The sequence below is a fragment of the Talpa occidentalis genome, unplaced genomic scaffold (assembly GCF_014898055.3).
Source record: "Talpa occidentalis isolate TD23 unplaced genomic scaffold, MPIMG_talOcc4v2.1 talOcc4.3, whole genome shotgun sequence".
Taxonomy (NCBI): Eukaryota; Metazoa; Chordata; class Mammalia; order Eulipotyphla; family Talpidae; genus Talpa; species Talpa occidentalis.
Window position 1 is genome coordinate 150,140,254 of NW_023603184.1, and position 13,757 is coordinate 150,154,010.

General features: G+C 56.3%; 1 protein-coding gene across 1 annotated transcript; it reads left to right on the forward strand.

Moving 5' to 3' along the window:
- Positions 1 to 1,128: 1,128 nt before the first annotated feature.
- On the forward strand, positions 1,129 to 10,476 carry COPS8 (COP9 signalosome subunit 8). Its single transcript, XM_037524263.2, has 8 exons — positions 1,129 to 1,261; positions 2,241 to 2,311; positions 3,640 to 3,688; positions 4,793 to 4,925; positions 6,133 to 6,240; positions 7,989 to 8,051; positions 8,781 to 8,822; positions 9,437 to 10,476. The coding sequence occupies exons 1-8, from the start codon at positions 1,184 to 1,186 to the stop codon at positions 9,514 to 9,516; spliced, it is 624 nt and encodes a 207-aa protein (XP_037380160.1). The 5' UTR covers positions 1,129 to 1,183; the 3' UTR covers positions 9,517 to 10,476.
- The last annotated feature ends 3,281 nt before the right edge of the window (positions 10,477 to 13,757 follow it).

Sequence of the window (13,757 nt, forward strand, 5' to 3'; positions counted from 1 at the left end):
CCCTTAGCCACCCAGAAGGATAAAAGCTGGGGTCCTTCCAGAATCAGGATTTTTTACCAGAAATAACCTATTGGAGAAACTGGTCTACACAGCAGGGAAGACATCTCACTATAAAGCATGTTTGTCTAAGTCCCCTCCCAGTGAGCCCCTCCTCCCTCCTCTCAGCCCAGGCCCTGTCCCACTCCTTGGGTCAGGACGCAAATATCCCCTTTTGCCCCATTTACTTTAAGTCTACACCCTGGCAGTGTCCACTGGAGCATGAAGTAAGCCGCATGCAACATGAAGTCTCTGAGCACATGGAGAGATGTTCCCTCCCACCCCCACCCCTACCTGTCACCACCCCGACTCCCGCCCCAACCCCAACCCCTCCATCCCCACCTCCCTGCCACCCCCCCACCCCCGGGGCCAGCGGCTGGAGGGGGGGCACCTGCACAGGCTGAGGCCCACCAGCCTCATTTCCCGCTCTGCATAGCAGCCCTGAGGGAACCGGCCTGCAGTCCGCCCGCCTTTCAACCCCACTGGGGACCAAGGAGCCCCAAAGGAAGACTTGGCGCGCACCAGCCTCTGCCGCCTCCTCAGAATCAGAGCCGCGAGCACCCGCAGCCTCGCCCGCGGTCACGGTGACCTTGGAAAGTGCGAGATGCAAAGCTATAAACAACAGCAGAAACTCCCCACCCAGAACCTCGGCAGCAGGGGCTGAGCACGAGCCCGGAGAGGGCGGGAGTGGCAGCGGGGGGCGGTGGGGGGGAGACGGGGGGCGCGGGGGGAGCAAAGGAGGGGGGCCAGGATGGCCCTGGGACTCCCGGGGAGTGTGGGGTGCAGAGGGCCAGGCCTCGGAGGGCGCTGAAGTAGCAGGTGGAGGGGTCCGGATGCCAGGTGAGCCTTGGCGCGCGCGTGCCTTTTGACCCCAAAGGACTGGAGAGCCCGACGCTCGTCCTCAGGGGCGCAGCAGCGCTCCCGGGGGGGGGGGGGGGGGGGGGGGGTCCTCCAGAGCACCGAGAGCGAGGCCCAGAGCGGCGGCGCCCCGCCCGGCCGCACAGGGAGCGACGCGGCGCCCGGACGCCCACGCGCCTGCGCACAGCGCTCGGCGGCCACGGCCCTCTGCGTCATCGCCCCGCGACGCCCGGGGCACGGCGCGGGGTCCGGCTGTCGGGAAGGCGCGGCGGCTGCGGCGGCCGGGAAGATGCCAGTGGCGGTGATGGCGGAAAGTGCCTTTAGTTTCAAGAAGCTGCTGGATCAGTGCGAGAACCAGGAGCTCGAGGTAGCGGCCCGCGCGGCGCTGGGCCAGCCGCGGGGCCCCCTCCCGGCCCGGGCGGCGCCGGTCTCCAGGGCAACGGGCCTGGGCCCCGCGGGGCGCCGGGCGGGCGCGGGGGGCGGCGGAGCCGGAGGGCGCCCGGGGCTCGGCCGCCCGCACTCGCTGGCGGGCTCGCTCGCCGGGGTTCACCTTGCGAGCCGCAAAGCCGGCGCCTGTTGGCACCCGCTGTGCTGTGGCGCTGCCCCTGGCCGCTCGGCCGGGCCGCCCCCCCGTCCGGGACCCTCGGGAATGCGAACCTCATGGGGGGCCCCCGCATGGACACACGCCACGGAGGGGGTGGCCTTTTGTAGCCTTTTATTAATCCAGAAGTTGCATAACGTCGTCACGTCAGCCGACCGTTTTGTTTCCAGTGAGCCAAGTGACAGCTACCGTGACGCTATTAAACTCATTAGGGTTTGATCCTAGGGAGGTGCTTTAAAGGCATCTGTCCCATGAGTCTGTAAAAGGGGAGCAAAGGAGACAACAGACAGAAGCAGCGTTTCAGGAAAAGTCATTTGGGGACTCCTCCCGAGCGAGTCAGGCTGACCGAGGAGGAAATGTCCATTGCTCAGCTGGGAATGTCTTCTGGTCATCGCTGACCCACCTAGACAAGTCCTTGATATGTGGGCAGGGTTATAGTGCTTGAGGGATCTTGAAAATATGTGTTTCTTCTAATATCGTTTAAAAAGAATTTGGGAACTGAGAAAGGAATGCTCTGGGGACACTCTTGTGTATAGACCCTGAGGCCAAAGGGGAGAAATCGCGGCTGATGACAAATCTAAATGGCCTAGTAGCTTTTCGGCTCTCCACTCTCCTTTACGCTGTTTCTGTGTCTGTAATAGTACTGTAGCATCTGCTTGCTCTTTAGATCCGTCGTAATGGAATACTCTTTTTTAAAAGCAAGATGAAAATACATGAGGTTTATCTCTAGTTTTTGGTTTTCCAGGCTCCTGGAGGTATTGCTACACCCCCAGTGTATGGCCAGCTTCTGGCTTTATATCTGCTCCATAATGACATGTAAGTACTGCGCTTTCCTTGAGGTTATGCACAAGTTATTTGCAGTGGGTTAGCGTCACCAAGCCGGAGACATAGTCAGCTGTATCTTTTATTATAATACTTTATATGCCCGTTTCATATGTTGAGTTATAACAAGTTATGACTGGGCTGCGTTATTATAAATATATCTGTTTTACGTGGACCATCTAAAAAACTTTCAATTTGTTATGAGAAACTATAGTTTCCATAACTTCCTTCCTTTCCATTGACATCTTTTTTGTCCTTTTAATTTTTTTTTGAAGATTTATTTATTTATTTATACAAGCAGTGGGTACAGTCAGAAGCGCGGGAGGGTGAGAGAATTCACCAGAGCCAGAGGGGAGAGCAGAGCAGGCAGACTGATGAAGTACACTGCTGAGGGGAGCAGCTGGGGGCAGGAGAGGTCTGCGCGCCATGTGGGACCCTCGCCCGGCGGCCGGCGGCCGGGGATCGAACCGGCGCTGCAGGGGCTGCAGGCAGCTTCGCAGCCCAACGCTCAACCACTGCAGCACCAGGGGAGGCCCACTTTGTTGTCCTTTTATAGAACTTTTTTTTTTAAGATTTATTTATGCATACAAGAGCTGGGGTACAGGCCAGAGATGCGTGGTTTGAGAGAATTCACCAGAGACAGAGCAGGGAGCAGAACAGGGAGATTGACCGAAGTACACTGCTAAGGGGAGCAGCGGGTGGCAGGAGAGGTCTGCTGCGCCCTGTGGGTTGCTCCCTGGCCGGGGATCAAACTCGTGCTGCAGAGGCTGCGGATTTCTTCATAGTGTGGTGCTTAACCCCTTGCGCCACCAGGGAGGCCCCTTAGAGAACTTTCTTATGTGTAAATAGCCTGTGTATCAGGAGATGGATAGAAGCTGAAAAGGAAAATTGAAAAAGCTCAGAGGAACTTACTCCCAATGTGCATGAGATTTCTTGAAAATTCCTAATTCATGTTCTTTGAAGCAAAGTTAGAAAGCATAACTGAAAGAATAGGAGTGCTCTGTAGTGAACTGTTCGTCACTACTATTCAATTTTGTTTTAAATTCCTATCTTTTAAAAAAACATTTGTATTACACAGCTATATGTCACATAAATTACCTCTTGCCTTATAATCTTCTTATCATGTTTGTTGTAGTTAGCTCTGTATGTGGAAAACTACTGTGACTTCCTCTGGGCAAATTCATATGAAAGCAAATCTCACTGTATTACATAAAGTAAAGTATACTTCTGTGTGTTTGGACTGGAATCTAGAATTTTAAAGATTTACTGAGGTTTTTTTTTTTTTTTTTTAATGACTGTTCTTTCTTGGGGGATATGATTAGGAATAATGCAAGATATCTTTGGAAAAGAATACCACCTGCTATAAAGTCTGTAAGTATTTTTCAATGCGTTTTATTGCTCTGTTGTCATAATGACATTCACTTAAATGACAGCCTCTTAAAAGTTTTCTTTCCCACTTGTGGTTCACAGAAAGAGTTATTAAACTGTACTAATATTTGAGAATAGCTTTGCAAATTATTATTGGAAAAATAATAATTATAATAATCCCAGGGATGTACCTCTGATGTACAGGTACATCCCTGGGACGAGAGATCTGCTCAGGTCCCACTGGTCAGATTTCTTGAGACACTTCTTATAGCTGTGCCTCGCCAGGCCCGCAGTAAGCCAGGATCGGTAAAGGCTTGGTTAGGTGTCTGGTTTCTGTTCTTTTAACTGATGTATGCAGTTTCCTGTAACGATACTTAATTTGAAACTAGTAATATTTAGAAAAGCATTCTTAAAATTATGATTCTTCATGGCTTTAAAATTATTTTTGCTAATTAGGGTTTTAGACTCCTTATTTTAGATGGAAAATTAATGAAATAACTTTTTTCTAAAATAGAATGAAGTATATTTTAATTTCCAATGATTCATGTGCCTAATGAAAACATGGTCATTTTTTAAACAATCCCAAAAGCATGACCAAGAATGCACCTAGAGTTTTTTAAGCAGCACATCAAATTAGTGTTTTTACTCTCTCTTTGTTCCAGATCCCATTAGGTAACACTGGAACGTTCTTTCAGCTTCATGGGCTTAAATAAAAAGGAACTCTCAGTCAAGAGAGTTTTGCTACTTTGCCTCAAAAATTATGGATTTTATGTGGAGAAACCTGCGAATATTATGTGTTCTGTATGTTACATATATGTGAAGTACAAAACACATCTAAAAATGATGTTTAAATTAACTCGTTCTGAGATTTAATTCTGAAATATTTTTGTATTACTTCCTCATGCCTTCGTTTGCCACTGTGCTACAGTCTTATTTCAGGCACATACGTACATGCATTTTGTCTTAACATCACAGCATTAGAAATCACTTTCATGGCGGTGGGGCTGACAAAGAAATTGCATCTTTTAAAGGAAATGTTGAATTTTGTTGGAAGATACGGTAGCTATGCAGAGTGGGGAGCCTGTAAAGCAGTCGTACTCATTGCAGGCAAATTCTGAACTTGGAGGAATCTGGTCGGTAGGACAGAGAATCTGGCAGCGAGACTTCCCTGGGATCTACACGGCCATCGGTGCCCACCAGTGGTCCGAGACGGTCCAGCCCATCATGGAGGCGCTCAGAGGTATGTCCCCGGCCCCCTCATGCTGAGCGCTGCGGTGTGGACACAGACGCCCGCGAGGTGACAGGCAGTGCCTGGGAGCTGGAGCATGTTTGCTCTGGGAGAAATGCAGACGCCTCCTGAGGGCGGTGGGTTCCCAGAGCGTGAGAGAACAGACCTGGGATGGCTCCCGGCACCCCCTTGGCAATGCTGCGCAGATCTGCGAGAGCCCTTCTTGCCAGGGAGAGGCCGCGTGGGGTGTAAACACTGACCCTTGGGCTGGGGTCCCAGACCTCTCTACCATGGGTGTATGGAACAGCCTGGGGGGCAGTGCGAGAGGCAGGTGTTGCAGGCCGCATAGCAGCACAGGCCCCAGAAATGAGCTGGCAGAGGCCCGGGAGCCAGGGCTGGTGGGAGCAGGTGTCTGAGGGCGTCGTGAGGGTGTAACGGATGTCCCGGGAACAGAGAGGGCTTTTCAGTGTATGTGGGGCTGCTGTGGGCGTCCGCTTGCCTGCTAAATGTGGAAAGCAAAGTCAGAAATATTCCCTGAGCATACTGACGGCCAGTGGGCGGAGCCCAGCTGTGGCTGAGGGGCACCAGGTGGGAAGATGCACCCTGACACCATCCCAGCACCCGCTCACGGCCTCCTCGCTCCGCGTGGATCTGCATGGAGCCCTCAGCTGGGGCCTGGCCTGGGGGGCCAGTGTTCAGGCCGCCGCTTCCTATCGGCTCAGTCATTCAGGGCTTGCTCTCGGGATTTGAACCTGAAAGAGGTCACCAGTGTGGAGCAGACTTGGAGGTTAGGGTGGGGCGCCGGGGCCGGGTTGCTCCGCCAGTCCCAGGTGTGACCGTGCCCAAGTAGGGCGCTGGCGCTGCAGTAGGGCACTGGCATTCCCGCGTGAACTGAAGGCTCTGAAGGTGCAAAGGAGAAACGCCAAACGCATAAATAATACTGTAGTCAAATTCTCTTAGGGGTGGAGTCTTAGGTAGTTTAATTTTCTTCCATCTTTACGATGTTTTTGCTTCCCCGAGCAAGACTTTCCATGTAAAAGGAGGCGCATGAGGCGTGTGGTAACTCATCAGTGCATGCACCGCTTCCACGCGGCCACACGCCGCTTTGACTTGATCTGGTCTTGCTTATAAAATGTGGGTGGGAGCAATAATGCAGTTCACTTCCGTGTTCCAAATGCTGGCTCCTGGCTCGCCATCGGCAATCTCACGCCCTCCACAGACGCCACACGGAGACGCGCCTTCGCCCTGGTCTCCCAGGCCTACACCTCCATCATCGCCGACGACTTTGCCGCCTTCGTGGGGCTTCCTGTGGAAGAGGCCGTGAAAGGTACTGGAGCTTGCTTTTTGCTTTCAAGGAAAACAGAAGGTGGAAATGTAAACCACAGCTCTGCAAACGCCCCTGAAATCCTCAGAGCAGAGTCATCTGGGGAATTTAGCTTGTGCCTGTTCTTTGGAAAGACGGTGCGATGCTCGCCCTGCACAGCCCCCAGCGGGGCCCAGGGTGGCCAGCACGAGAGTGGGGGGTGCACAGCTGGGGTGCAGAATCACTTCAGTTTCTGCTCCCAGGTGAGTTCAAGAAAGAAGTGATTTCGAGGGCTTTAGAACTTCTTGGATAAGGATGTTGGACTCGTAATTTAAAGTATGTTTTGCCAACAGTAAGCACCAGTTTGGGTGTGCCAGGACAGGAGCTTGGCAGGGGCGTGCTTTTCCATTTTTATGAAATTAAAATCTGAAGATGTCTCTGGGGGATGCTTGTAGCATGTCACCCTTCCAGCTCTCTGCGGGGGCCTCTTTCGTTGCTTGACATGGCTCCACGTGGGCCTCTGTGCTCTTCACTTCAGCCCGGGGCCCGGTTACATGGAGCCCTCCGGGCTGAACCCTAGGAAGGGGCGCTGGCGCAGCTGTGGGCTGCTCATGGGAGGGGAGAGGAAGGAGGGGAGACCGGGCGTTATTGGAGGACAAGAGCAGGGCAGGGAACCTCAGAATGTATTTGATTAATTCCCACCTCGGAGCCCCGAAGGCCGTGTGGCTCCCACAGGCAGGAGGACGTGTGAGGCGCCAGACTTGGGGGCTGTGCGGGACGGTGGCGGCGCATTCCCAGCTCTAGCTGAGCCTTAGCTCTCCCTTAAATTATTTACTTGCCTCTGAAAATCAACCTGTTGGTAAATTGTTCTTGGTTGCTTGGGTTGCAAATAAGTAATTGTTCATTGACCTCACTGCTCCCCTTCGGAGCTCCTTATTTCACCATTCCTTGGTGAAGGCAGCCTCGGCCCCCAGAAAGCTCTTCGTCTTCCTCACCGTGTCTCCCCAGCCCCCCGGCGCGCACACCTGTGGTCGGCAGGGCTGCCTCGCCTGAGCGCGCGGCCCCTGCGAGGTGGCTGCACAGCAGCTCCTGGCACTGGGTCTCACACCCACGTCTCCAAGGCTGCAGGCGCAGTTCTGGAGACAGACGGCAGGTTAAGGAGACTCTGGAGGCGTCATGCCGTTGCTTACTCGAAGAGCCATTTATTTGTTTTGATTCTTAAAATTGACCCATCATTTATGATTAAATAAATCATATGTCTGGGAGCCTTTAGTCTTCTTACCGTGCTGCCAGGCTGTGAGTCCGGGGGCCCAGCCCCTCCCCATGCAGCCTTGTGATGAGGACAAGGCCCCTGAACTTGCTGCATGCATTGCTTACATCCGCCCACGCCTGCCCTCTGCCCCCCGGAGATGTGAGAGGACGTGGAGTGGCTACAAGCCCCTCGCGCAGCCCATGTGAGCAGCTGCCGCTGCACTGCAGGACAGCCCGGTGGGGCACGCACAGTCCTTACACCTGCTTTAGTGACAGCGAGGAGGTCAGTGTAACCTGGTATAAAACTGACCATCTTAGGGTTCATGCCAGCCTGGTGGGGTAAAGGAGACTCCGCTGTGTTTTAAAAATATTTCAAACAGAAGTATGCCGAGGCCTGGGCACAGCCTCCTCTCCAGAGGACCACGCGGGTGTCCGGCAGGGAAGGCCATCGCGGGGGAGGGGTCTCGCCAGAGTGCAGGGGCTGGATGGTTGTTCACGTGTGTGGTAAATCTCCTTTCCAGGTATTTTAGAACAAGGATGGCAGGCGGACTCCACCACCAGGATGGTGATGCCCAGGAAGCCAGGTAGGGCTCCCCGCCCACGCGCGCGCCTGCACCTCCCCAACCGCTGCTGCTGGGCAGGGGCTGAATGTGAATCATTTGATAAAAAACTCTGCTGTGCTGACAGCAGCTCACGTTTCAGACACCGGGAATGGCGGGCACCTAGGAGTGAAAGAATCCTAAGGATCACCCACTTTCACTTTCATTCCTAAAAATGCTTTCCCCAGTGAGCGTTCCGTCCCCTCATTACAGCTCATCTCTGAGGGGGGGTCGCCCTCGGGGTGCCGTGGGCATCGCGCCCCTCCTGAGCAGGAGCTTCAGGACTTTAACTTCTCCTTTTAAGGCCTTAGTCACATGACCTGTCCTCTTTGTCTTGGTCCGAACCCCCTCCCTGAGCCTTAATCCCCGAAATGAGGCAGACTCAGCCGCGCGGGAGCGTCTCCCTGCCGTCGGCCCAGCGCTGCCTTTCCTGCCAGGCGTTCAGCGCCGGGCTTCGCGCTCACAGCCACGCACCTCTGAGCGGCTGCAGTGGGTCTTCTGCCTGCTCTGGACGTGTGGTGGAGATGCGGCTGAGCACGCACTCAGGCCTTCCACAGACCCCAGCGTGCCGGGCCCTGGGCGGGTTTCCTGCTGTCCGGGCACTGGCCCGCTTAATAGAGCAGCGCGGCTGCCGCCTCTGACACGCGCTACCCGGGATGCCCGCGCCCCGGCCTCAGCTTCCGCCAACTGGACTGTGTGTCTGTTTGGTCGCAGGGGCCCTGGACGTGTCCTTCAACAGGTTTATCCCCCTCTCAGGTACGTGGCTTCATCTGTTCTTTTTAAACTGGTTAGTTTTCTTAATTTCTTTCTTGGAGTGTTTTCCATAGCTGGAGCATTGTACGCGGAGAGGTTAAGTCTTGGACTGGGTATGTATAGCATTCTGTCTGCTCACAAGAGTGAAGTTGAGTTGGGGCTGCCCTGGGAGCCCCTGAGGCAGTGGTGCCCCTGGCCCACCCTGTGGCTCGCCAGCACGTGCTCCCAGGCATCCCCGGGGTTTCGTGCCCGCTCAAATCCAGAGCTCAGATCCCTGAGGCCAGGGTTCTTTGTTTGCTGTTGAACGTTTGCCTGAACCCACACCCGCACTGGCGCACGCTCCGTGCTCAACCTTTGCATTAATTGTCACGTGGGTCGGCACTTTTTCAAGAAGAGCTGTGCTCTCTTCAAGGAAATGTCTAGAGTCAGGTCTTAGCTTTTGAGTGGAAAACGTCAGTAACGGCAGAAAACTAAACTTTGATAAAGTTAGGCGACTTAGTTTGCTTTGCAAAATTGTCCCAAACTGGCAGATGCAAGGCAGGCAGTCCCCCGACTGTGAGGGACATCGTGCGCCGCCCCCACAGTGCTAACTCGGTGTTCCTCCCTGCACCCCACAGAGCCAGCCCCGGTTCCGCCGATCCCCAACGAGCAGCAGTTAGCCAGACTGACCGACTACGTGGCCTTCCTGGAAAACTGAGCCGGCGTCCGGAGGGCGAGTCCACCTTCGGCATCCTTGTACTGACCGATAAAGAAATGTCAAACTTCCATTTCCAGTTTATTGGACGGACTAAGCCCCTCAGCCTTCCTCACTGAGTATGTGATAAAGTGCGTGTGTAACGTAAGGTATTGCTATATTGTTTGTCCTCAAGACGTGATGCTGAAGAGTTGAGACGATTCTCGCGCGTGATATTTGGCAGTTGAGACGGAGCCGTCAGTAGCTCCACTTAGTTCCCATCTCCCAGGGACTCACGAGGCCCAGCCCCCCGCACGCAGAGCCGCGGGCCCCCCATTTCTGCTGCGCCGGCCTGAGTGTCATCGTGACCCCGGGCCGAGGGCCAGTGTCTGAGCCGCTGGGGCCCGACGCCCCTGGAGACGCAGCCTGCAGAGCGCTGAGGTGCCGCAGAGGGGCGGCAGCATCCCCCGAAGCCAGGGGCACCCTCGGGCTTGCCGTGGTGGCAGGATGGGTCCGCTGCTGGGCGGGGCGGGTGTGGGGCACAACTCCCGGGGTGCGCTGTGAGGTGTCGGCTGCAGTGCTGGCTCACAGAAGAGGCGACGGGCTCTGCGCCCTACCCGCAGCCACTCACCACGCCGGGGTTCAGGCCCCACCTCTGGGAGGGATGCTGGCCGCGGCTCCCTGGGGCCCGCCCTGCCTGTCTGAAGTTGTCACTGTGTCTTTGGAGGAGGCACCCCACTTCAGTTCTGCTTTTAGTCAATAAATATTTAATTGAATTCTTCAACTGTTTCGTCTAAGATAGTTTCTGGAAATTTCATTGGTCTTCTATGGACACATTCTAATTTGTTACTTTCTCTCTCAAAATACAAACTTCCAGCAGCCCAATTAGCGGCAATTCCGTGATTCTTGTTTTCACGCATTTCAAATACATTTTCTCATTTTAAAAATGTTGCACCGACTACTTCAGTTTTTTTAACATTTATGGAATGGCTTTTAAATGGCTGACACTGGATTCACCCCCAGGAGCTGAGTCACGTTGCTAAAAAGCCGTGTTTCACGCTGGAGGAAATGGAAATTCGGGGAGTCAGAGGATCGGCCGCTAGAGGGGTGCCACCTGCTTGGACCTGCAGGCTGACGCGAAGTGTGCCCCCGGCCTGGCTCATAAGCAGGTGGGGTCAGCCCAGAGCTCACGCGCGGCCTGGCTGGGCGGCGGCTGCCGTGGAGGGCGAGGACCATCCCGGCTGGACCGGAGTGGGCTCTGGAGAGCAGCAGCAAGCGCAGGGGCTCCTGCTGCGTTGGATGCAGATGTGCAGGCGCCATACTCATCATTTCAAAAAGAAGCCCCTTAAGGATAAACCACAAACTAACAAAAACGGCTCCCTGCGGGGGAAGAGGTGGACAGAGAGCTACAAAGAAAACACTCCTCCGGGGCAGCACAGCCCGCTGACCGCTCCGCCGATGGGCCGTGTGCCCGGACGGCAGCCCCAGGCTGCTGGCGCAGCTTCAGGCTCATTGGCATCTGCAGCCTCACTTGTTACAGGCGCTGTGGGAAGGAGCGAGTCACGGGTGTTAGCCGCCAGCAATCTCAGGTCTGACCCAGAAGCCTCCTGGGCTTTGCTTGCCTGCAGACTTCCAGACTTCCGTAGCTGTGTCTGGTGGAGAAGGCTAAGCGTACGCATAGCCTGATGCCAGCCGTTGTGCCAGGGGGCGGCCTACGAGTCACGTCCAGCTCAGCACGTCAGGGTGCGTTTGCAGAGTTGCCGGCCCAGGCCAGACGGTCATTTTCCAGCGCAAGGCCCGGTGCGCGAGGCCCAGTGCGAGGACCTCCGGCGAGCGAGGTTCCTCCCAAGGTGATCGAAGCTTCCGAATGAGCATGAACGTGTGCGTTTCAGTTTTTAAGCCCCAGGTCACACATGTGCTCGACCTGGCCCTCGCACTGAAAGGCAGGCCAGTCCCACCTGCCCGTACTTGTCACTTTTCAAGATGGTGAAAACAGTCGAACCTGCAGGACAGTCCAGCAGCCGGTGACGGATAGTTGTGTGGGGGGGAGCCCCACTTAGTGAAGGTACAGGGGATTTGAAAACCATTCCTTTGCAGCCTCTGACGAAATAAGGAAGCTGGGCACCAGGGTGAGAAAATGAGCTTAAAATGCGACCGAGGAATGCTCCGGCCTCCTGCTCCCTCCACCCCCGTGGCTGCTGAGATGGGGGTCCCGGGAATCCGGGCTTCCAGCGCACCCTCACCCAGAGCAATGGTGCTGCTGCCCCACTCCAGGGGCGGGTCTCCCCGCCACTGCTGCTGCTGCCAACGCTGCCACACAAGCCTGCGCGGGAGGGTCTCAGCACGGCCTGCTCTGCGGAGACGGCGACCTGGTTCTGGAAAGGGACACCGGCAAGACCCGGCTGTGGTTGCCTGTCGTGACCAGCTCTACAGCGTGGCCTTGGGCTTCCTCCTCACTTCACCCCCACTTCCCCTTTTCTGCCGGGGTAGGTGACCCACAGGTTTCCCCAGTACCTTAAAGTAGCGTTTTCTGTTTTCAAAATCGTTTTCGTGTACCTGCATGGTGATAGCCTTCCCAGGCCCGGGGGGGGACGCCTGAGCAGGAGCACGCACCGTGGGGAGCGGGCACGTGCCGGACGTGCAAGCTGACTGCACCTGAGCCTGCTTGTCCTCCACACCCCTGACCCCTGGCCAGCGGGCAGGCCTGACCAGGTCTGGGGCGGGGCCTCAGCGGGAACCTTGCTCGTCTAAAGAAGAAACACGTTTGTGTGATGGACACCGAGTCCGGGCTTTGGCCTGAACTGCCCACAGCATGAAATGTGGCATCAGCAGTGAGCTCAGCACCTGCTCGGAGCAGCAGCCAAGTCCCGAATGTGGGGCGCGCAGCAGTGACGTGACCTGCGGAGAGGAACGGCCTTGTGAGGAGCTGCGGGAGGTGGAGGCGGGAGGTCCTCCTGGGCCCAAGCACTTTGAAGCAAACTCAACGAGAATTTTCTGTGAATAAGTCAGTCACCCCAATACTCATGGCTGAGCCGCTGCACGGCGTTCACTGGGGGTCCGTGGCTCAGCCGCGGGGTCTCCTCAGGCCTCAGCTGCCAGTCATCCTTTCTGGAGCACCCGCAGTCTCCCCCGGGGGGCCTCATTCAGCCTCAGCCAGCAGCAGGGACTGACTGCTTCCCACCCTGCTCTCGGGGTCTCTCCTGCCTCCCTCTTCATCTTGAGGACCCCGGGGCTGCAGTGCGCTTCCCCGAGACAGGCGGCCATCACTTGTGTTGGGGTGGATGGGCCCCAGCCTGCACCCCCACTGCCCTGCGTGCTCTTCGCTGTGGGCACAACCTGCTGTGGGTCAGACCCGGGCGTCTGGGCCTTCAGCCGCGGGGCCGGCCTAGGGGAGTGGACGCTGCACCAGTGAGCTCCTGGAACCTGCCGCTGGCCCGGGCAGGCCCTACCCGGCCTGAGAGGGGAATGTGAAGCCCCCGCGGCCATTGCGGCCCGTGCTGGCGACACGGCCACTGAGGGGAGACCGGGAAGACTCAGGCCCTGCACCCTGAAGGCGCCGCCACTGCGCCGAGCTGGACTCCAGGGGCGGTGCTGGGAGCGCTGCCCGGCCGCTCGGGAGGACACGGCGCCACGGCAGGAGCCCAGGGGTCAGGGCGTGAGGGCAGAGGGAGGCCGGGACAGCACTCGGGGTCGTGGAGGAGCGACGCGAGCCTGGGCAAGAGCAGCTGCTGTGCGGCTCAGGGTCCTGATCGCTGGAGAAAAGTCGTGTATTTGCTTAGATTAAAAAAAGAATTGCCTGGCAAAATAAGCAAATTAAAAGTCTGGATGGTGCCAACTGAGAAAATAGAGCGTAGGGAGCGCGGCGTAGACAAGGTACTAAAACCGAGGGGATAAATAAAACAAAAAGCCGTGGGAAAAGTGATTTTTTAAGATGAGCAGAAAATTGCTAACGCAGCTCAAACCCGTGACGAGACGCTCCCCTCGCTGGTCGTGGAGACGCGCCTTGGGAGTACGTCGGCGGCGTGGAGGAAGGACACCGCCGGGCCAGAGGCTGCCCCCCTGGGCCGACGTGGTGTGGGGCGCAGGCCCAGCAGACCCACGGGGAGCGCGGCTGCGGCGTGTCCCACCCCAGTGACCCCCCCCCCCAGTAGGAGCTGCTTGGTTGCCTCCTGCAGCCGCTGCCCTCCTGTAAGTCGGAACAGACGCTCGAGGGGGGGAGGGAGGGGGCCTCCCGAGAAGGGGGGCTACGCATCGCAGTAAGGAGC

What these genes read in the sequence shown, in the direction of transcription:
- COPS8 (XM_037524263.2), top strand. Translation starts at nt 1,184, where the DNA reads ATGCCAGTGGCGGTGATGGCGGAAAGTGCCTTTAGTTTCAAGAAGCTG. An exon ending in TATCTGCTCCATAATGACAT is followed by an intron (nt 2,312 to 3,639) that starts GTAAGTACTGCG and finishes GGATATGATTAG; the next exon opens with GAATAATGCAAGATATCTTT. An exon ending in GGTGATGCCCAGGAAGCCAG is followed by an intron (nt 8,052 to 8,780) that starts GTAGGGCTCCCC and finishes GTTTGGTCGCAG; the next exon opens with GGGCCCTGGACGTGTCCTTC.